Below are 23710 nucleotides of genomic sequence, written 5' to 3' on the forward strand. Positions count from 1 at the left end.
AGTTAAATTTAGTAAATAGGATGCTTTTGCTGATTCAAGGAAGTTGGCAAAGAGAACGTGTCAAAATCTGCGTAACCCCTCCTTGCTCTCAGCCCCTGTTATGCTTTTCCTCACACTTGCGGAGTAAATTTCAACGTATTTATTACTGTTTTCCCTTTGAACCCTTGCAATGTTCTCCTCGCTGCCGTTCAAAAGCTAGAGATGAAGCCCCTGTTATGTTTTTCCTTACACTTGCGGAATAAATTTCAACGTACTTACTACTGTTTTCCTTTTAAGCCCTTGCAGTGTTCTCCTCGCTGCCGTTCAAAAGCTAGAGATGAAGAGGAGTACCAGAAAGATAATGACTTCGACTTGGATGCTCCGTACTAGGATGGCGAATCCCTGGACGACTGCGTGTGGAATAATGAAGACTTGCTCAGGCTGGAAGACTCTCACCCACCGCGCCCCCCCCCCCCCCCCCCCCGGCAAACCTGGATTGTTAATTTTCCCCAATCATAGATGAATGCTTAACGTGGGTCGTTCCTGCTAACCGTAATTTATTTATTGTCTTGGGTTGCTGCTGGTTTTATATTTGGCAATGGTACGATTGCACTGGCAAGAGGAGGGACAGGGGCAATCAAGCGCAGTGCTGTATGAAGTGCTATATATGTAGTTGATACAAGCAGTATAGCCTGAACCAAGAAACAGTAGTACCCTGATGAACATATATATGCATGCACCGAAGCTGCAGAACGCAGGAAACCAAAAGTGTACTGAATTCGAGTCCCAGTTTGTTCAGACGAACGCATACCAAGCTGCCATCATAGATTGGCCGGCGAGCTGGTCAGCATGCTTATCCTCTGCGCTGACGATTTTTTCCTTTCCATTAAGCAGTCTAATCTGTGTAATTGTGCGCGTACTCATCACTTTATTTTTTGTGTGCATCCGGTCCATCAACAGGGCCCGGGCTAATGGAGGAAACATGGTTGACCCGGGCTGTGGATTTCTGGAACGAATGGGCGATCCGGATTGCTGCCAGTGTGAGCCTGGCCGCGCTTGTCCTCCTGATGCTCCTCGCCGAGACCCGGCGGCGTAGTGTGCGGCCAGGCTTGACGTTTTCCCTGTGGCTGGTCTACCAGATCCTGCACTTCGCCGGAAGCTACGCTCTCGGCCACCTCTCCCTCGACGCCACAGGTGAAACGGAGGCAGCGAACCATGAGCAGGTGCTAATTGCGTTCTGGGCACCATTTCTCCTGCTGCATCTGGGTGGCCCAGACAACGTCGGCGCATACTCCCTCGACGACGACAAGCTATCCTGGCGCAACTTTGTTGGGGCCGTCACCAAGGCCCTGGGAGCCGTCTACATCGTCTACACCAAGATATTCCTTGCCGACAGCAGCGGGCTGCTGTCCCTGGCATCCATAATCATGATCATCATCGGCCTTTTCAGGTTCATCGAGATGGCGATCGCCCTTTTGCGATCGCTGAGCAAAAAGGCCTGGGACTCAAGCAACAAGAAGCAGGCGCCTAGCACAGTTGATCTCCCTTGCCGTGGCAATGAAGACGCCCGGAAGATTGCTCAGGGACAATGGCAATATTGTGGCTGCCGTGCTCTATTCGACTCCTCGGTCGAGATGAATTCTACCGACCTTGAGACCAGCAAGAAGATCTTCAACTTGGCATGGAAGGAGATGTGCAAGGTGGTCGAAGTAGAAGCCTCCCTCATGTACGACATGCTGTACACAAAGGCGTCCGTTGTCTACACCACTGGAGGCTACATCCTGCGCCTCATCGCGCCGCTCGCCACCTCCACTGCCATCGTCCTGTTCTGCCTGTACCCGAAGGACACTGTGGAGCTACCTGACCTCGTTGTCACTTACATCGTGCTTGGTGCTTCATTGGTGCTGGATGTGGTCTGGCTGGTGATGGCCCTGTCATCCACCTGGACGTACGTATTCCTGGCGGCGAGGTCAGGGACTTGGCTTCACCATAAGGTTCTGTGCGGTGGGTGGTGGTGTGGTTTCCGCCGCTTCGCTATGTGCCTACATCCATGCCGGCTTCTGGGCGAGGATCCAACCAGGTACAAGATGTGGTCAGACACCATTGGGCGGTTCAACATGCTGCAGGAATGCACTCGTACTCCTGGTCTCACTGAACGCCTATGCAGATGGCTGGCGACCAATCTGGGATTGGAAGACGCCTCCAACGAATACCGCATCTGGAAGTGTTTATCCCAGCTTCCGCAGGATGTGAAGGGATTGGTGTTCGAACGGATAAAGGAAAGATTGTCCGGCTCGAAAACCTACTTCATGAAGGACATCAGGGCATTCTGGGGCCAAGAGGCGGTCAAGAGACGTAACAACATATTCGACGGCCTCATGCTACCTTATTTTGGTCATGAATTCCAGGAGGACATCCTGTTATGGCACATCGCCACCACCATTTACCTCTGCTCTGGCAATCAGCCACAGCTCATCAGTGGTGCAAACGCAGCGGAAACGCAGCGGAACCATGTCAAGGCGATCGAGATGCTGTCAGAATACCTGATGTTCCTCGTCATGTTACGCCCGCACATGGTACCAGACCCTTCCCTCCGCAGGCTGTGCGACGTTACCATCCAAGCTTTGAAAGAGGAATACGTTAAAAAGGATAAGGAAAATAATCCCTGTTGTGCAGCAAGAAAGCAGAAACTTGCCGAGATCCTGCACTCTCGAGAGAAGTCCAAGAGCCTCATGAATTCGGATGCTAATAGGCGTCTCGTCTCGGATGCTGCTCGACTTGCCATTGCGCTGCAAGAAGTGAAAGCAAAGAAAGTGAAGGATGTGGTGGAACTCATTTTTGATGTCTGGGTGGATAAGCTGCTCTACGCGTCCGTCCGATGCACCAGGGAGTCCCATGCCAGACAGCTTGGCCGGGGTGGTGAGCTCATAACCATAGTGTGGATTGTGGCAGAACACGCTGGCCTGTTTCCCATCGGAAGAGAAATCTATGACAAACAAATCAAGACACCTGATAAAGATCCTGATCCAGAAAATACCTGCTGCCCGAAAAATCTTGAGGGGCCGGTGTGTCCTCACTTCTGTTGTGAGAAAGACCATTATTGCTGAACAGTTCTCTGTTTTTAGAACGTAAAACTATCATATATTTGTATGAAGGCGTTTTGCAGCATGTCCCTTCGCTGTTCATCTCTTAGAGTTGGGAGTGTGTGCGTGTTGTTCTGTCTTCTGTAATCTTGAAACTACTGTTTGGAGGATGATCCTTCCTTTTGTGTGCAAGAGGTGGGTCTAGCTTCGCTTAGCTGGAGCTTAGCCTTTTTCTTAGACAGCCCTTTGTTGCTGTGTGCGAAAAGGTGGGTTGGAAGAAGCTCTGCTATGTGGGTGGAGGGTAGGTCGTACCCTGTTTAAACTTCTGTGAATTTCGTTGCTTTGAGTAATGAAATCAGGGCTTTGCCCGTGTTGGAAAAAATTGTCACATGTATGTGTAATATCAAGGTTGACACAAAGTGGCATGACATTTCAATCTCATATATTACGCGTTAACACTACACTAATCCTGTCTCGTGTTTTTACATTTTGTGGATAACATAACAATTGGACCGCGTAGAACATGTGGCGATAGTTAAAAGTCGTGGTGATAATATTTACATATTGCAACAATTTTGCACTAGTGGCAGTAATATTTTTTTTACGGAACTGATATTTAGAGTATTACCACACATAGATTCTTTTTTGCTTCAAATATATTGCCTATCTCTTGCAATAGAAATCGAAAATATGTAGCCACGCTGCGAATTTATGGCAAAAGACGTATTGCCATGAAGGTGTTATCACTTTGTGTATGACCACAATTTTATACTCCCCCTTTCTTGTATATATAGCATCTAGGACAAATAAATTAGTTCATTTTTCAAACTAATTAGCTTGTTCTCAATGAAGGTTCCTTTTCGTTTTTCGGACAAATATGTTCCTTTCCAAAAGCTCATTTTCCATTTAGTCCCAACGCCGTGCTAATTGAACACTGCACTTGCCACTGATCGACAAACCCTCTAAGCATGAGGTAGATCTATTACTCTAATTTTTCAAGAGGCCAAAAAATCAGTATAATAGCAATAATCGTTTCAAAAGAAGGTATAATAGCAATAATACTTGTATGTCACACTGTTCCGTCGACAAGAACAGATCATTGTGTGGGTGTAAATTTTGTCAACAACGATGAACAACTCATGCACGCTAGTTCCTCTGCGGACTGCTATTGGGGCTGTATGTCCTTTGTCCGTATAACTTAAAAAGAATTCAGGTCACATGTCAATGATTGTTGGTTGGCTATAGTCCAAAACTGTGACGGCTGGAGATGGATAGCACGCCAGAAAGTTACCAATACTAAATCCATGCAACTGCAAGCTTTACTACTAACTTTTCATTGTAAAGTAAGAAAAGCTTTGGCTGATGAATTTGTAAAGCCCAGTTGGTATTAGTGGCACTTAATCTCGTTTCAATTATTGTACACAATAACCTAGGATCTATTGATTACCAGCGTTGCATTTGAGTGCTCCTCGATTGGCAGTGGGATACAACGTGGTGCGCGCCTAGAAAAGCGAACCCTAACTTTCCGCAGGGTCATTCTTTACTTCTATCTGTAGCCGTAATCTATGTATTAGCCCTGAGTGGATATACTAATTTGAAATTATACTAGCTTTTAGCAGAGCAACCACCACTTGCTTAGGCTTTGTCCAACGGCCGGCGACGTCACTAGCTTTCTATGAACCGGCGGAGAGAGAAACAGCAGAAATTAATTTTTCCGCTAGCGAGTAACTCATCGCTAGCTCCTGCGTGCTTCCTGGAGCGGTGAGTGAGGCAGCCGGCAAACCAAGGAGCTCAGAAGTTCGTTTTCCCTATTCCCTTTCTTTACAGGTCAGCTGATGATTTCGCCAATACCGCTGGAGACGGTCTTAGCGCAGTCCCAACCACGGAGCTGACGATTTCGCCAATACCGCTGGAGACGGTCTTAGCGCAGTCCCAACCCTCCTACTAGGATGGTGTTCATAGAATTAATAAGACTGTAAGAAAAATCTGATGTGGCATGGGAGTTAAAAGAGGAAAGAGGAGAAAAACATGTAAACCGAGTCGCATGCAGGACACTGTTTCGGCGGCTGCTCCAAGACGAAGAAACCAGCGGAAGAAATGTGTTGGGCTGGACTCATCATTTCTTCCCCCTGCATTTTCCTAGCCTCTCGATCCGCTGCGCCGGTGCCTCCGCCCGCCGCCCGCCGCCATGCTCACTGCGCGTGCCTGCTCCTCCTGCGCGCGAACCTTTCCCGCACGCCAGAGCCCCGAATTTTTTCCGCGCGCTTCCAAATCCTATCGGCACCAAAGCTCCATCCGTCCATCCATATATCTTGCCGCCCCAATTTTTCCCCATTCACTCGTTGAGGAAGAAATCGTTCAAATCCCTCTGCTTGCCAACTACAATCGGCAAAACCCGTCACCAATCCTTCATTCCCGTGGAAGAACTCCTCCCCAAGCCATGTGCAAGGATGAACCCAACGGGACCGAAGAAGCATCAATTGAGATCCAGTCGGACCGTCGTCGAATTGGCCGCCCTTGCTCCGACCGTCGATGGTGCTGCAGGAGCCTACGGTGCTCCTGACACCAGTGCTGATGGTGGTGGTGGTGCACGTGCTAGCGGTCCAGTCGCTGGTTTTCCTGCTGTTAGAACCGTCCAATTTAACATCATTTTAAGTGAACTGCCGGTTATTAATATTAAGATGAGAGCTAACACGCGCTCGTGCTAAGAGCGTGCCACGTGTTAACCCACATCTAAATCGTAAACGATCAACTTGTCATTCGCCAAAAATGATGTCAAATCCGGTAGTCCCGATATATGCACCACCATATGCCCAAGATCATGCATACACACATACCGTTTACAATCACATATATTGCCGATGGACCACAAAGAGCAAGTTTTAAGCAATAATGGTTACAACTAAACATTATAAGTTTAACAAAAGTATGGGTTCAAATCTGAGATTTAAGGTTCAATAACAAATTGCAAGCCTCGGGCTCACTACTTAACATTAGAAAGGGACATAGATCATCAAATTAAAAGTTGAACATATCATCCCCAAAAGACGATTTTGCAGCGGATAACTAATAACGATAAAGTGATGGAGTCTTGCTCAAGGACACCATCTGTAACGCCCGTGTTTTTTTTATCTTATTTAAATTGCATTTTGCTTAAAATTTTTTTAAACCTTTTCCGCCGCTTGAGCTCCCGAAGTCCACCCTCTGATTTTCCGCCGTCCCGACATCGCGCAGTCCTCTTTTTCCGCAGAGCCACCCGTACCTTTTCCTTTTCCACTGGCCCCGCCGTCCCGTTGCATCACCATCATGTGGTCGGCCGCGTGTGCCTGCCCGGCCGCGATCGTCGGTGCCCCGCGCGTGTCCCCTCTTTTCTTTTCTCATATTTTGTTCAAATCCATTTTATTCTCTCTTCTAACTTTTTTCTTCCAGACTCTTTTTTTTTCGACGCTGGCTTCCTCCTTCCTTTTCTCCCCTGTGCTGCCTGCTGTCTGCTCGAGCTATAGCCCGCTCCTTGCGCGCATGCGCAGGCCAGCGCACGACCCGCCGCTGCCCCCATTGCTGGCTATGCACGCGCGCTCGCATCACGCCGCCCGCGTCACACCGCGGCCGCTGCTACTCACTGTGCCGCTGCGTGCTTGCTGCCCGTGTACGCCAAGCCGGCGTGCGACCCGCTGCTGCGCCGGCCCATCTCCATCCCGTCCCCTCGCCCTCGTAGCTTGCGCCTTGTCCCCGAGCATCCCGGCCGCCATTAATGGCGAGGTTCCTGTACTGCCCATGACCCTCCCATGCCGGCCATCTCCCCTCTCCCTCTCGGCCTATAAATCAGCCCCAAAGCCGCCCCTCACTCCGCCCACACCGCCCCAGCATCTCCCCTCTTCTACCTCATGCTGCAGCTCACCGTCGCCGCTCACCATTTCCAGCCGCCACCCATCTCCGTGGACAACCCTCCGTAGACCGTCTCCGCACGAGGTGAGGGCCAGAATCGGACCCCCTCACCCTCCTCTCGGTTTTCCCCACCTCCCCGGGCGTTGCCATTCACCAGGGGGCCGGCGCCCATGGCCTGGCCGCCCCCCTCCTACCGTTCCCCTCCCCCTCATATTCTGTCTCGAGGAAGAAGAAAGGCAGACTTATGCATAACCTCCTCCACTTTTCCTTCTTATGCAGTCCACAGCCCTCCACCTCCCTCTCCCAAATATTTAACCAGAGTTCATGCAATATTTTGTTCTGAATCGATTCCAAACTCCACCACGCATCAAATATTTTCTCCAAGCCTCAGGATCCACATCCGACAAATATAATAGTCTTCTCTATTTTTTAATCAAAGCTCTCTATTTCCCTCTCTTTTTTTTAAGCTCGTCGGTGAACTTTGTTTTTATTGTGTGATTGTTTGTGCGTCATAGCCGACGGTGTGACCAAGGAGGAGAAGGACCACGAGCCGGAGCCCGAAGACCCGTACCTCGAGGAGGAGCTTCCGGAAGGCTTTGAGGATGGCAAGTCCAATCCCATCCTTTGATGCATATTTATCCCAGTTTTATAAACACAACCTATTGGCCTGTTTTATAAAATGCATTGTTGCACGACATGGTTGGATAGCCACCCCTTGATTGCTATGATCATTCCTTGATGACCTAGATTAATGTCTATATAGGGTTTTGTAACACCCTAATTTTAATGAATTTATTTTGGCTTAAATAAAATTTCTAAGGTTTTCTTTGATTTATCTTGCATTTAAATTAATTTTATACCACAAGTAATTAAAATTTATTTTAGGGTCAACATGTTTGTGCATTCATGCTGGTGCATCTCTTTTGTTTTGTTTGAATGGTTAAGTTTGAATTCGAATCTCATTTGAATTCAAGTAGAATGGAGTTAGCTTGAAAAGGAAAGAGAAGGAGATTAGGAAAAAGAAATCAGCCAGCCCACATCGGCTGCCCAGCTCCACCTGCGCCGAGGCCCAGCTCACTCCACATCGGCCGATCTCCGCTTCCCATCGGCCGATCCCCGCCTCCACATCGGCTGATCTCCGCTTCCCATCGGCCGATCCTCGCCTCCACATCGGTCGCCAGTCCGTCTTCCATCGGCCAGCCGAGCCGTGCCTCCTTCCCTCTCTTTCTGGCTCTGGCCCCACCCGTCAGCGCCTCCCCTCTCCTCTCCTTCTTTCCTCCTCCCCGCGAACCGGCCATCCGAAATCTCCGGCGAGCCCTAGTGCCAGGCCCGCACGCCGAGATCCCCGGCCCGGCCTTTAACTGGCTCCTGCGGACCCCCCTGCATCTCATCTCCTACCCCGCAGCCGCCCCAAACCCTAGCGCCGCTGCCCCGTTCTGCTCCGCCGCACCGAGCCTCTGCGCTGCCGTGGACCGGCCGCTCCGCCGCACCCCAACTCCGGCCAAGACCCGTAGAAGCTCCGCCTTGCCGTCAGAAAGTTTCCCGAGCCTACCACCCTCGACCCCGAGTCCGGCCGTGGCTAGAATTTGATCGAGAACCGCCGCCGGTACACCCCGAGCCGGTCTGTGGAGATCAGAAGCCCGGAAGACCCCTGCAGCAGCTCTCCCCGCGAGTGCCGCCCGTTCCCGCCGCTTGGCCCTCGTCGCCGACCAGCTTGCGCCGCTCCTCCGACCCGTTCAGGCCCTCGGTGAGCATCAGCATGTCCCCCTGGTCCTTTTGCGCTACATGTCATAGACCTTTAGCCCTCTCTTAGACCAGAACGCCGCGTGCCGGCGATGCGCCGCCGTGCCGAACCGCCCCCGTCGTCGTGCACGCCGCCTGAGCCCTCCCCGAGCCCCGCAGTAGCCCTAGGTGGATCACGCATGCCGCACTGATCACGCCTGACCCAAACTCGAGTTGTTTTGACCCCCGGAGCGCCATTTATGGCGAATTCCGGCAAGCCCGACCAAGCGCCGCCGCCCCGCGCGCCCAAACCTCGTGCGCCGCCAGATCCAGATCCGAGCGTCCGGATCCGAAGATACCGGTTCGGCCTGGTCCTTTTGTTAAAGAACCCTGGGTTTAGTTGAAACCAACCCGCAGTCCACACCTATTCAAAAGAAATTCCAACTAGGTCCTGTTTTTAGCGCCGGAGCCCCCTGAGTTCTCTGGAAGTTGGGTCCGCCGTCCATGCCCTGTGTTTTCACGGGTTAGACCCTAGATCTACCCCTTTAATTACGTTGAGGTCCCTAGTTTTGCCCAGGACCTCCCTGGAAGTTCTAATTTCTCGCGGAAAAGCCCCTGGACCTTGTTTTAGCCCTAGATTTCGCGTCTTAGCCCCGTTTTAGGTGATTCTCGCGCTCACGCGATCGTTGTAACGCATAGAACAGTTCTATCATAGTTTTGTGTACGGTTTTTATGTAATGTTGTACTGTTTCTTACCTTTTGTCCTTGTTTTGCATGTGTGTGTATGTGCTGGACCATGTTTTGGCGTGTCGATCGTGAGTAGACGCTGAGCCTTTGGACGAGTACAAGGAGCTCCTTTCTGCAGAGCAGTTTGAGCAGCAGCAGGAGAACTTCGAGGAAGGCAAGTGTAACATGAACATCCCATCACTATTAAATACAATTTCATACTGCATTTTAATACTGTATGCCTATAAGGACTTCCTAGCCACTTTATCCTTTATATATGTACCTGGGGTTGCATTTTGGTTAGTTGTGCTAGGTGCTGCGCTCTCACTCATCCCGGTCCTTTTAATTAAACTTGATTAATGGCTATATGCAACTTGATCCTGAGAGTGGCCCTCTGTGCTGTGTGCTTGAGCGGCTCATGTCTCGTTAAAATATGTTTTTGTTAGAAACATGGTTTAGGGGGCCAGCACGGTGCTTAGTGCTTGGTTGGCCACTCTCCATAAGGACCGGTTCATAGAGCGACAACCTGGGACAACCGCGCAACCACAAGACTGGAATGGGACGGTCTTGGCCTACTAATTAGGTCATTTTGGTTTGGGAGTAACTTACCTGCGGGGCAAGAGGGGTGGTAAGCTTCTATGGCCCTCGCGCTACGAGGCTTGGTCTATGCTGTGTGCTTGTACCCCCTCGAGGCTTGCTCCATAGTCGCTGATCCAGAATCCTTAGCGGTTACACCTTACCAACGTGTTCTTTGTAACGGCCTCGTAGTGTGCTTGCTAGCCATCTCACCTAAGGAAGTGTGATGAACAACTAGCATGGCTCACGACTTGTGGGTAAAGTTGTGTAACCTCTCGAGAGTGTAAAACTGGTATACTAGCCGTGCTCACGGTCATGAGCGGCCCGGATCCTCCGTCTGATTAGTGGGGTTGTACCTTGATGGTTTGGCTTGGTTTTCAGTAGTCTCTTGGTTAATCTTGATTAATTATTATGTAACTTGGGTTATGGTAATTTATTCACTTGTAGTAAATAGCTTAAATAAAATTTGCCAAGATTAAAAGCTAATGCAGTTGAGTCAGCTAACCTTAGAGCCTCATAATTCGTGTTATACTTGTTGAGTACAAGTTGTGTACTCACACTTGCCTTCTCTGCTCTTCTGTTCTCTCTGGGGTATCTTCGACTGCTGCTCAGTACCAGGTGACATGGAGGACTACATCAGCGGACTCGACGATTTCTAGGCGTTGTCTCCCAGCCGACGTCCCTGTGGCGCCCTATTCTTCATGTATTTATTTTATGCTTCCGCATTCCTTGAACTGATTCTTGATTCAGTTGTAATAAAGATATTCATTTATAATTTATACGCTTTTATTTCGAGATACGTGTTGTGATATCTTGATGATTATGTTGTATATATGCGTGACTTGATCCTGGCGCATATATGATTTCTCGATTTATGTTCCTATAAATCGGGTGTGACAGGTTTGCTCTGCTAGACATTAACTACTGCTAGAGATGCTTAGGACCTTTTATTCCCTTTATTATATTTTAATCATGACCACAACGCGCTTTATCAAAAATAAAGGTGTGAGTGTTTTAACAGATAAAATGGGATTTTGGGAAAATAAAAGAGGGATATAATCTGATGAGATGGACGGTGTTTCCTGTGTGAAATGCCATTGGTGAGCTTGTACCTTTGTGGTTGAGCATGGTTGGGAGATGTCCATCTTGTCAATGTAAGGATGAATTGAGGTGTCATCTTGCCTAACCCACTTATCGTACAACCACTCTACCGTTGTGTGGGCAACGGCTTAGCATAAACCCCACTAGTTGTTCTGCTAGCCAAAAGGAGAGCTGGTTAGCAACGGGAGATCATGTAGAAGGAATACGATCTGTGTGAGTTATGTCCCGGTTATGACTTTGTTGATAGGTTATTAACCCCATGGTTGCTTCCGTGTTGGCTAGTTAGATTCAGCTAAGGTGGGTAATGGCTTTGTTAGGATCCGCAGCGACACTAAGGCATTCGTAGTGCGGTATCCTACTTGTGGGTAAAGTGTACAACCTCTGCAGAGTGTAAAATCTATTCGAATATCCGCGTCCATGGTATTGGACAAGTTACGGCATGGTCACTTCAATAGACATTTTGGGATGGTTGGTTTTGTGGCGTGAGTTGTTTTGAAAGTGTCCGGCAGTTGTGCCGTGAGCTACTGTGGATGTGGAGTCCAGTAGCATTAAAACTTGGATCCTTTGTGTAGGATCAGCCCCACTTATTATTCGAATACTATAGAAATATTTTGAGAAAACTCTTTTATTAAATGAACCCTTGCATGTGTAAAACCTCGCTTTATCGCAAACGAACCCTAGCCTTATTCTTAATATATCTTGTGCATGATCTTTATTATCCCCCTCTGTGGGTGTGGTTGGACTTGTTGAGTACGTATGTACTCACTCTTGCCAAGTTTTTACAAAGGAGGATCCGAACTTCGTTCCTGAAGACGTCGAGTAGGTCGCCGTCCTGCACCCAACCTTGCCTGTTGTTTAGGATCTCCATAGGAAGCTTACCATGGCACAAGACTCTGATGTTATCTTAGATTTTATTGGTACTTTAGTTTGGCTTGTAGTCCTTATATTGTTCCTCTTGATAGTGGCGCTTCAGTGCCCGCTACCTCGACGGTTTGTACAGTAATAAACATCTGATGTAATAAATGTGTTATCAGCCTCGTAGGACTGATATCTGTATTACATTTAGTCACCTTGGATGAGAGAATGCTTCAGGTGGTATTAGAGCCGTAGGTTGGCCGTAGGATGCGACCCTTAGGACCGAGGACATTTTCTAAGCCGTTTTCCACTAGATCTTTCCCCACATAACTCACCTTTCCACATGGCACGTACCTTTGGCCCTTGTCTGGTTCCAGATGGCTGACAATGGATGGAGTGATGGAATCTGCCCCGCAGAGCCTAGCCTCTCGAAGTTATTGCTACTCAACCTGGAACGTGTCGGAGTTGTGGACCCACCAGAGTACACCTACCCGGAGTACAACTTCAGAGGCACCCTTCGGTGTGACCTGGTGATCTTCGTGGGAAAAAGCACACTCTACCCCGACATGGATCCCTGGTTCATCTCCATCACTGGCTTTGGGTTCCCAGACACCTACCGAAAGGCTGCCTGAAAAGCCCTGCGATGCCTTTGCGTGGTCTATAAGCATCATCTTCAGCGAAGTCCTATGGGATTTTTCCCACCTGCTGGAGGAAGAGGACGCTCATGGATTGCCCGAATGAGAGGATTGGGAAGGGAAGAAGAACTAGAAGATACGGTTTTCCACCTGTCCATTTACCTCACGAGCCTAGACCGACTTTACTGCGAACCGGTAAAACAACTGAAGCACCAAATCCGCAGGGCAGAAAAGGCAGAACAAGAGTTGGAAATATAATGGATGAGAACAGTAGAAGCTGAGGCACAAGCTGAGAGTTCCCTAGCCTCTCTCCAAGACGTATGGCAAAGCAACGCTCGAGAAAGGGAACGTATCGAGGCACGCAGAAGAGAAGCTGGATTACTGGAAGGAGAACTCGAAGAAACCCATTGGGATAAGGGCACTCAGACCGAAGATGAGGTATTGGAGCAATGTCTTCCACCAATGAAGTGCCCTAACCAGATCGAGGAAGAAACCCTTGGGAAGAGTAGAGTACCTAAGCTAGAGCTATCATCCTAGTAATAATGTATCCTTGGGAGATGTACCTGACCCTGTTGAAAAATAAAGACCGTCTATCCTTTTTGTACCCTACCATGTGTGCAAGGCTTGTTCACTCTACCTTTGTTTTCAGATGGCTAAGAATGGTTGGACCCAGGGCGTTTGCCAAGAAGAGCCTGGTTTCCCTCACCTTTTGATCAACTCCCTGGAGCGCCTTGGTGTCACCGAGCGCCCAAGGTACTACAGTAGAGAGTACGAACACCTCGGCACTCTTCGTTGTAGGGTGGTTCTTTCCATCACCAGAAGCACCCGCTACCCTGACATCGAGCCGTGGTGAGTGACTACCATAGGATTTCAACATCGGGATGCCTATCCCTTGGCCATCAGAAAGGCTCTCCGCTACCTGTGCCGGATCTTCGAGGAACACCTCATTCCCACACCGATGAGGCTTTTTCCCCCAGGCATCAGGACACAAGTCTGGCAGGCCCGCATGAGGAACTTGGAACGGCGTCGCCATCAAGAAGACCTTTTGTACCATGTGGTCACCTACCTCGTCTCCTTGGACAAGCTCTTCGACGAGCACGCCCGATTCCTAAGGGAGCAAACTCACTAGGCCGAGCAGGCAGAGCTTGCAGTGAGGATGCACCAAATCCGGGTGGCTCAAGCCGGAGCAAGAACCGCGGCCACTATAAGTAGCGAAGCCGTCGCTCATGAGAACCTCAGGCAGATCCAGGATCGGCGTATGCAAGAATGGACCAGCAGTGGAATGCCCGTCCCGGCAATCAGGGAGACCCAAGTCCTAATTGGAACACCCATCATAGGATGGGGAGGACTTTTTGGGACCCTGCAAGCTCCACCCGAAGGTGCCGAAAGGTCAGCTGCAGCCGCAGAAGAAGGAGCTGTCAAACAGCCTCGAGAAAATGGGATCCTCGAGGATGACGAGGTAGAGCTACTCATCCCACTGGAAGTGCACTCCGCCCTGGAAGATGGCTCGCCCCGCGAGTGGCATGCCTCAGAGATGCCCCCAGGAATGAAGCCGTCCCGGCCCCAAGCTTAGAGTTGTGCCCCTCCCATCTGTACCCGACCGTGTAGTGCGTGTTTTGGCTGTACCCTCCCAAGTGTTGTACCCCCAGCTTAATAAATAAAACTATTTATGCTTGATGCTTGTTAGTCTGTGTGCTTGTCAGCAGGAGGTGGATTCTGCCTTTTCAAAAGTATGAAAATAAATAACTTAAACATCACGTAATTCCAAATCTAAGTCTCATAAAAGTTTTACCCAATCCACAGATGGCCCCTAGGCGTAACACCAGGACCTTCCAAAGTCAGGCACGTACCACTCTAAGTGCGGAGAGGCAGCAGGGTGTGCAAGGACAAGCCCCCGGCCATGAAGATCAGGAAAATCAGGAAGTAAGCCAGCAGGGAGGAGAAAACCAAGTAGGAGCACGTCAGGCCCCACCCCCACCGGCCATTGACCTGGTGCAAGTGTTGAGTAACCAGAACCTCCTACTGGAAGCTTTGACCCATGTCATCACCAACCCAAGGCCCCGGGAGCAGAGTAGAAATGACAAACTGACAGCTTTTCTAAGGACCAAGCCACCCACCTTTGCAGGATCCAACAACCCCTTGGATGCAGATGACTGGCTGCGTGTTATCAAGAGAAAACTCGAGCCATTTGAGCATGGAGACCGTGACATTGTCTCGATGGCCCGAGTGACGTGCTCGGTGAGCTCCTAACGGGTGTGCTCGGGCAAAGTTCCGGGCATCCGAGTGGAATCCGGGTCCGTCATTCGTGACGGGGTCGGCATAGCCCGCAGGTGGCATTCCACTACTCCATGACCCGCCTCCCGGCAGACGCCCGAGTTGTTCGACCGGCTCAAGTGGCCCGCTGGCCCCTCCTCGATGGAGATTCTGTGGGCACGGCTCGAGGTCTGGATCGGATGAGAATATCGAGATGACCCGAATCACTGCCTGAGCAGGTTGGGCGAGGGCCGCTGGGGCTCATCTACATTTTCTCCTTTGGCTCTGTTCAACGCAAGGCGGCCTCGAGTCCTCCGCGGACCGGCCTTCAAGCCCCCCACAAGTCGGATTCTCGAGTCAGGATCCGATGATGTGCTTTTGGGTTTTTGAGTATTTCAAAAACTAAGCAATTAAATGCATGTATCGAATGAGGATGAGGCCTACGAAGGCTTACCCGAGGAGTTGGAGTACTGGTGCATTTTTCATGGGCGTGCGCCGGGGGCGGCCCCGCCACATCACGAAAGATGATGGGGTGCCTGCTTTGCCATGATTTCTGAGATCAGTGGAGTGCAACCGCGCCAACCACCTTTCCCTATCACAATTTAATTCGAACAGGAGGGGAGAAAGTTCGTACCTCTTCCTCTTCCTGCGGAAATTGAGGGGTCATGCGCGCGTGGTGCTAGGGTCCAATTATAAAGCTCTACCATCCCGGCCAAACGTTCTCACTGGTGAGAGCTTGTTTTTCCATTCAGAAGAGAGAGAGAGATCCTCCCGTCTTCTTTGCCCTTTGAAGAGATGGTGGGAGAGAAGCGCCTAGCGGATGAGGGCTCTAGCGCTCTGCCTTGGGGGCCACTGCCCCTCCGAGAGATTCTGTGCTGTCAGGGGTAAGCGTTGCTCACCCCATCGCTTTGCCCCTCGGTTGTGGTTGTGATGTTCTGGTTCTGCGTTCGTGCAGGGCTATCTCCACAGGTCCTCAAGACTTTATCGCCGCGCATGGTGTGGTTGGGGGACCATCTGCGGCCGTAGCACCGGCGTCGTTGGGGTCATCTTCCTTGTCCGAGTCTAACGCAAGCTGGCGCAGAAAAATGTGGGACCTTGTCCGTGAGACGTCCGAGGCTAGGGGCCGGTATTCGGACGCGACGCAGGAGGTGGGCAGGCTGGAGGCTGATCTCGCCGTCGTGTAGGCCGTCCTCTGCGCTTTCGAGGAGGAGATGGCTTCAGCCCTGGCCGGGGCCACGGATGCCCACGCCCCGGCTGTAGGTGTGTCCCCTCATACTGATAGTTTTCTTTCATTTCCATTTTTGAGGTGGTCCTAGTGTGCTAAACCCTCTGTGTCTCAGGTTTAGAGGCAGAGGTGATGGCCTCTCGCCTCGAGGTGGACGAGCTGCGTCATCGCCTGAATGACTTGGAGGACCGCCACAAGGCTCTGACCCGCGCGGCACTTGATGTGGTGAGGGTGATGAGGCAGGAGGGGCATCTGCTGCCCGATCATCTCCGATCCTTGCTGCGCCAATTCAAGGATGCAGTGGTGTTAGGCGTCTGCCGTGGGGCTACCAACGCACTGGCCTTGGCGTGGTTCAGTCCGGCTAGGATCTAGGTCGGCTAGAGCCCGAATTTCCTGTGGAGACTGGCCCTCAGGAGTGGAGGGCACTCGTCAACAGGTTCGCCGGAGCCGCCGCCATTATCACTACGGAGGTCGATGTCAACGACATCCTTGTGAGGGGTGCTAATCCGGGCTAGGATGGTGCCTAGGCGGCCCTTGTGGTTGATGTAGCGGCGGTCGCGTCGACCTTGGGCCCTTTCTTTCTTTTCTTTCTTTTTTTATTCTTGGAGCAACGTGGGCGGGGGACTTGAAGTACCCCCGAGTGGACAACTAAATTAATCATTTTTAGTTTAATGATGTTTAAAGGGCTCGTCAGGCCTGTTGTTAGATGCCGATCGGGTGTGTGGCCCAAGGAGACTTACTTGGGAAGTTGGAGCTTTGCCTTGCTTTTCGCGCCCATGCCATGGTCGTGGCAGGCCCCCGCGCCGCGCCCTGGTCCTTCGGTTGGGCTTCCGAGAGGTGCATCCCTTTAAAGAGGGAGGACCGGGGGTCGTCATCTTCCTTATCCTTCTGCTTGTATTGTTCCAAACACTGCCGCCAGCCTTCTTCTGCCCCGCCTTCCAATCACCATTGCCCCTCCCCTTCTCCGCTCCCGTCATGCCTGAGGAGGAATAGAGAGAGAGAGAGGGAGAGAGAGAGAGAAGAGAAGCCATTCCACCTCCTCTTCCTCAATCATGATGTCATACTGGAGGTCGCTGATGGTGGAGGAGTCGTAGCTGGAGGATCTCGCGGTGATGGGATTGCTGCCGTCAAAGGCGGTGGTGCACTGGAGGGCTCCCTCGGTGGAGTAAAAATTTACTAGTCGGCGGTTCAAGACACCGACAGTTGGCACGCCAGGTAGGGGCTTTGCACATCTCCTTGACCTCCTCAGGCTGCGGATGGCCAACCATGCCGAAGGATGGGCCCCGGGCGTGCTCGTGCACTTCGGGAGCCTAGACTTCATCATCACCATAGGAAGGGGATGGGAGTAGATTCGTGTTCTGGTTCACCCCGCTGGCACCACCGACGTCGACCCTATTGTCGAGGCTTTTGAGGGGATGCAGCTGCGTGCCTCGGAGGATCGCGCCTCCGGGGGTAACACCCCCCCCCCCCCGACTTCGACTACAAGAGTTTGGGGTGTTAGCTCCGCGTCTTCTTGGGACCCCAACTGACCCAGGAGGACTTGCACCATGTTCTCTTCTCATTCGCCAACGTCACAGCGCAAATCTCCGGGGGAGAACCACTCTCCCCAAAGATCCCGGACAGGGGCGTCCCGACAAGGTTTCCTATTGGCCTGCGCAACACGGCGGGGGATGCGCATCGCCTCATTGCAGCGTCTTTTGGTTCGTCCCCCACAAGCAGCGAGTTCGAGGGGATGATGAACTACGTCTCGGAATCCTTCCATGATCTCCTCGCGGGAAAATCGGAGGCGATCTCTGACTCTGCTTCCAGTGGAGGAAGCCACCACCCCTCGCGGGAGTGTTTCATCACGAGTGTCCTCGAAGGGCGTGTAGAAGAAGCCCACAGTGGGGACACTCCTCCGAACAGCCCTAATGATGGGGCTAGGGAGAGGAACCAATCCCAACCACCCGCGCGGCTCAAGCAGCTACAGGACCAGCAGAAGGAGCTCGAGGAAGCGTGCCTCCAAGTAGAACAGAAGCGCGCCAAACTCGAGCGAGAGATTGGATGCCGTGGGGACAGAGGGCGCGCGCGCCGCCGCTGACCGCACATAAACCGGAGGATCCTCGAAGACGACGAGGGTCCCCCGCGCTTCATCTAGGCAAGCCAAAACATCACCACCGCTAAGGCCTTGCTGGAAGGGCTCTCGAAGCAAGCGACGCCCGAGGGGCGCCGCGCTCACCAAAAGTTGCGCATGCTCATCGAGCGCGCGGTGCAACAACATGCCAAGAGCTTGATGTCTCGGTGACACGGGAAAAATGCGGGCCCACACTCCCCTGCAGAGCAGGGTGTCAAGGACATGTCTGTCCACACGGCCCCATGCAAGGGGGAAGGTCCCGTGAACACCCCCGTTAGGGGATGCGTGGGCGCCGACCGCGACACATGCCACACCATCAACACCTGGAGGCGCGGGCACGAGGACGAGCAAGTGGCGGCAAGCCAAGGATATCACCCATGTTGTGATGGACGCCATGACAACAGTGAGGACCGAAGCCCGAGCCCCGACCCATCGAGTCCTAGGGTTTTCTGCGCGCACATCCGCAGCGCACCATTCCCGCCACGGTACCGACCCCCGACAAACATCATGAGGTACACCGGGGAGATGAACCTCGCTTGTGGCTTGAGGACTACCAGCTCGCTTGCCGGGGAGGAGGAGTGGTCGATGATGACTTCGTCATCCGCAACTTGCCCTTGTCCCTAGCCGACTCGACACAGACATGGCTCGAGGACCTACCAGCCGACCGGATTCACAGCTGGTCGGACCTAAGGGAAATCTTCGTGGGAAACTTCCAAGGCACTTACGAACGCCCCCAGAACCCATGGGACCTTAAGAATTGCAGACAAAAGCTAGGGGAAACTCTCCACGAGTACATCTGACACTTCTCCAAGGAGTGCAACACGCTGGCCAATGTCTCTGACACCGAAGGGCCCAATGTCCCAGGGCATCACCAGAATGAGGGGCGAGGATGGATGGGCCCACTAGCGGCCAGCATTCGGGCGCACAAGTGCCATAGGCATCCCGACCCACGCCCGAGCCTTGACTGGAGCACGATCCATGGTTTTTCTCTAAGGAAAGGCAGCGAGCCATCAGGACCGGTCGAACGGACCTGATAACTATATTGATCAGCCGTCGAGAGTTTGGAGTCGGTCACTAGCTGACCCATGCCGGATCCCCTCAAACGGGAGCTGGGCCCCCAGTTGGATTGACCCGTTACCAGCTCATCGAGCACCATGTTTCGACCAACGAGGAAAAATATGGCACAGCTCAGCCTTTCCATCCTAACAACAAGGATGCTTGAAGGGAGACAGTCATAAGACCAGACGGCTGTCCGACCAGTCTCCTGCTAATGCGCGCGGGTTTGGGGGTCAGACTCGCAAGGAGACCGAGTGCGCGGTCACTGTCGGTGTTTAACCGGCTGCCCACCGAGGGATATACCCAAGGTGGTAAGTTTTGGGTGAGGAGACGTCGAGATCAGAAACTCGAAGGTGCAAGGAACACAAAGCTTAGACAGGTTCAGGCCGCAAAGCGCGTAATACCCTACATCCTGTATGGTGGTTTGTATTGCCTTAGGTGTAGAATGATCTGGAGATCTTGTTTTGAGAGGGGTCCCTGTCCTCCCTTATATATCCGAGAGGCCAGGGTTACAAAAATACTAACCAACTCCAGCTAAGGAATCGTACCAGAACATGTCTCGGGTAGATTCCTTCTGCATCGGTTAGCTCTATCTCTTACTTAAATAGGATAAATAAGAGATAAACGAGATAAATAAGAGATAAGACGGACTTAATCTCTTAAACCTCCTTAAACTACGTTATGTACACAGTCCCGTGGCCCCGGGTCTGACAAGCCCCCGAGCTCTTCGTAGCTGAGTATTGCAGGCTTATCGAGTACTTCCGAAGTAGACTTCGACTTCTTTCAAAGCTTCGTCTTGAAGTCCTTCTTCGAGTACTTACTTGGCTGCATCGAAGCTATGAGGTGCTCATGCCCCGAATTTTGTTTCTGATATGGTGTGCGATTGAAAAATCGCACTCCATATGGAGTAGCCCCCGAGCCTTAGGTTGAATCGAAGAATCAGGCTGAGGGTCGCATTAGTCTAAAATCCTCCTTACCTTTCAAATAAATTTGAAAAATAAGTAGTCGATGCCACGTACCCCGCAGCCCCCAAGCCTTGAATCCAAATCCTTCAAGATTGGAGATAAGGATCCAAAAAACCATGGCATGCAGGCTAAAAATGTTGACATGGTAAATTATCAATGTGATGGTACAAACGATGGAAGTTAGATCACAGATTCGAAAAACCCCTCTTTTCGGGACAGTTGACCCTGAAAAAATGATTAATCGAATATTTAATCCAAACAGTCCACCAAATGGCCCCTCATCTTCGGAATATTCCCTGAAATGACTCTTGACCTTCACAACAGTAGAACTTTACCCCAACCGCTGGTTATTTAACCCCGCAGTAACTCCCAAGCAAAGACTATGCTTCCAATCTACAAATAGCCAAGAGCCTCAAAAAATCCCCAAATTGAGCCGTACGCCCGCCGCCATCCTCCCGGCGAAATCCTCCCGCCCCGATCTCCCCGCCCCTCTCCCCGCAGCCCCCGAGCGACTCGTGGCGAGCGGATCGGAGATGGCGCCCAAGAGATCAGAACTTGAAGGGAAGAAGAAGGAGGCGCAGCCACCGACCGGGGAGTGGACATTTAGGAAGTGTTCCCTCCATGATCTTAATAGGCTAGTTTCCGAGGGGTTGCTGCAAGACAAGAATCTTGTCAACTGGCGCCCCTCTTTCTGTGAACCTTTCCCTATGGAAAATGTTGATGAAATTGTCACATTTTACCATTTTATCGAACGGGGATTGGCCCTCCCCTCTTGTTCTTTCTTCCGCGGCCTTCTATATTATTATGGGCTTGAGCTCCATCACCTCAACCGGAACTCCATCTGCCACATTTCGATTTTTATCTATTTCTGCGAAGCTTTCCTCGGAACCGAACCCACTGGGATCTTTTCCGCTTCCTCTTCCGCGTCAAACCATAGCCCACCTCGAAAAACCTTTCCGTTGCAGGGGGCGCCGGCATCCAACTGCGTCAGCAGGCTGGCGACAAATATCTATCATGCAAATTCCCTTCCAACCTTCCCAGGTGGAAAAAACACTGGTTCTATATTGAGAACCATGCCCCCCAACTCCCAACAAAATCAAACAATCCTCCTGTAGTGAGGCCGGAGTGGAATCTTGAACTTTCCAGGGGAGACATGGATCAAGTCGAGGAACTGCTAGACATCATAGAGGCGCAGAAGATGATGGGAGTGACCGGCGCATCCGTCATGTTCTCAGGCTCCAACAACGCCACCGACTTGGTTTTGAGTACACAGGCTCTGAAGATCCTTCTCGCATGTGCGCAGAGGAACTACGAGACGAAGCCGCACTCCTCCGAGTCCAGCGGGTGTTACTGGATGTGGACGCCGTGCCTTACGTGCCTGAGTTGTTTTCCGCGCGAAATCCGCCCAAACCGGTGAGTATTCGCCTACTTTTTATTGAAGACGAACTTTGTTCTGCCGCTGCTAACTGAAAACCTTCTGCAGGGACACACAGAACTATACCGCAGCTACCCGCCGCGACCCGACATCCCCCAGCCAGACCACCTCCTCCCCAGCGCTGCTGTCGAAGCAAAGAGGGCTCGCATTGCCCAGGCTCTGCATAGCAGTGACTCCACGGAGGACGAGAGCCCCCTGGTGGAGAAAGAAGCCGAAGGAGAGGCGAGAAGGGACAACTCCTCCGGGCCAGCCGTGGAGTTGACCGAAGCTCTACCTTTGGTACCACAGGGTCGTCGGTTGGTGCGGAAGCGGAAAGCTGAAGCAATCGAATCTTCCAGGTATTGATTCGGTGCTTTGGTGAATTGCTGAACATCAATATGGTTATACGCTGATAGTGTCCTCTTTGTAGTCCTTCCACCTCTTCACCCAGGACCGAGCCCGAAGAGGTGGGAGCAGCCCCATCAGCCGCCGCAGCCGTCACCATCGCTGTGGCGGGGACCACGCCACTGGCTAGTGAAACCCCGCCGCCGGCAACGGAAACGCCATGACAGGCCTTGCGGGTGAAAAGGGCCATCAAAAAGAAGTCCACACTGTAAGTTTGCATCTGGTTGCACAATAAACGTTCTGATTTTTCAACTTGTATGATGACTGACTCGACTTCATTAGGGCTGCAAGCGCCGCGGACCTCCAGCTGAAACCGGCCGCGACTGCCCCAGCCCCCGGGTCATCGACCAGAGAAGAGTCTGCAAGCGCGGGGCCAGTCACAGCAGCTCCAGCCCCCGAGCCGTCAGCCCCCGAGGGGTCGACGCCCGCGGAGCCAGCCCCCGAGGCGGATGCGACGCTGCCCGACTTGCCGCCTCCCGAGCTCCAACAAGTCAAAACCAGAGCCTGTGGCGGGGAACAAGTCAAGGCCCCTGATGCCGCTCCTACAGATAGCACAGGTAAGCATCTGACCGCCCACGGCTAACTGCCGAGACCCAGGCACAATATTCTGAAAATCATTTGCACTTGCAGGTGCCCAGCAGACACCACCTGAAGAAGCCGCTGGGACATCAAAGGGTCACAGAGAAATGCTGAAGGACATCATCAACACCGACCTGGTGGATGACCCGAGGCTGACAGCCGAGAACATAAGGGGCTTCAGGAAAGCCTACAAGGAACTGTATGACTTTACCATGGTAAGTCCCGTGTACTCGTCTGCTTGTATATGTTGTCGAATAGTTTTGACTCGATCTCCTCTTTTATGCAGGATGTGATCACTGACTCCCAGAAGAAATTAGAAAAACTGCGGGAAGTTGTGAGTGATCACCAAGAACTCGCGGCTTTGGAAAAGCGCGTCGACGACGAGAAGACGAAGAACTTGTATCTCGAGAGAGCCAACTCCGAGCTCCAATGACAACTCGAGGAACAGAAGAAAGCGCTCGAGGCACAAAAGAACGCGCACCAGGAGCAGCTCAAAGAGCAAAAGAAAGCGCACCAAGGTAAGCCATTGCTCCCCTCGAGTACTTGCACTTATCAATTTGTCCTGGATTCTGAAAAAGCTCTTCACCACAGAACTTAAGAAAATGTTTATATATAAAGAAGAGCTACTTACTGACGTGAAGAACCTGCTGTATCGGCGTACAGATGACGTCGAGAGGTTGCAGAAGGTGATCAGCGACACTGAAGGATAGTTCGTCGACTGCCTTCAGCAAATCAAGGCGCTGGGCAAGAAGGACGAGCAACGGCAGAAGGAGCTAGAAGACCTGAGGCAGAAAAACAAAACTACCCCGAGTGCATCGATTTTGGATGTAATCGAGGTTGCTCCTCATATGAGCGCGCTCCACGAATTAAATAGGAACCGGATAAGTGGATCAAACTCGTTGGGAGCAAACGCGGGCATCGCCGCGGGTCTGCCGTGTGTGAGACAAAAAATGAAACTACCCTGAGTGCAACGACTCAGGATGTAGTCGAGGTAGCTCTTCATGCGAGCCCATCCAACAAAACTGGGTATAAACCAGTTGAACGGATCGATTTTGTTGGGATAAATGTAGTAGTGAGCAACCATTCAAGGCCGTGGTGGAAGTCGATTTGTAGAAGGTAAGAACGGAGCCGAGGCTTC

General features: G+C 51.7%; 1 protein-coding gene across 1 annotated transcript; it reads left to right on the forward strand.

The window, feature by feature from the left end:
• The first annotated feature begins 950 nt into the window (after window positions 1-950).
• On the forward strand, window positions 951-23005 carry LOC112899527. The gene is made up of 3 exons (XM_025968030.1): window positions 951-2898; window positions 22624-22787; window positions 22859-23005. Exons 1-3 carry the CDS (start codon window positions 951-953, stop codon window positions 23003-23005), a joined length of 2259 nt encoding a protein of 752 aa, XP_025823815.1.
• The last annotated feature ends 705 nt before the right edge of the window (window positions 23006-23710 follow it).

The sequence above is a fragment of the Panicum hallii genome, chromosome 7 (assembly GCF_002211085.1).
Source record: "Panicum hallii strain FIL2 chromosome 7, PHallii_v3.1, whole genome shotgun sequence".
NCBI classification, from domain to species: domain Eukaryota; kingdom Viridiplantae; phylum Streptophyta; class Magnoliopsida; order Poales; family Poaceae; genus Panicum; species Panicum hallii.

Bases quoted from the DNA above. Each gene is read 5' to 3' on its own strand.
- LOC112899527 (XM_025968030.1), top strand. From the start codon at position 951: ATGGAGGAAACATGGTTGACCCGGGCTGTGGATTTCTGGAACGAATGG. The intron at 2,899-22,623 runs GTGAGCTCATAA...TTGCACTTGCAG, and splicing joins CAGACAGCTTGGCCGGGGTG to GTGCCCAGCAGACACCACCT. The intron at 22,788-22,858 runs GTAAGTCCCGTG...TCTTTTATGCAG, and splicing joins AACTGTATGACTTTACCATG to GATGTGATCACTGACTCCCA.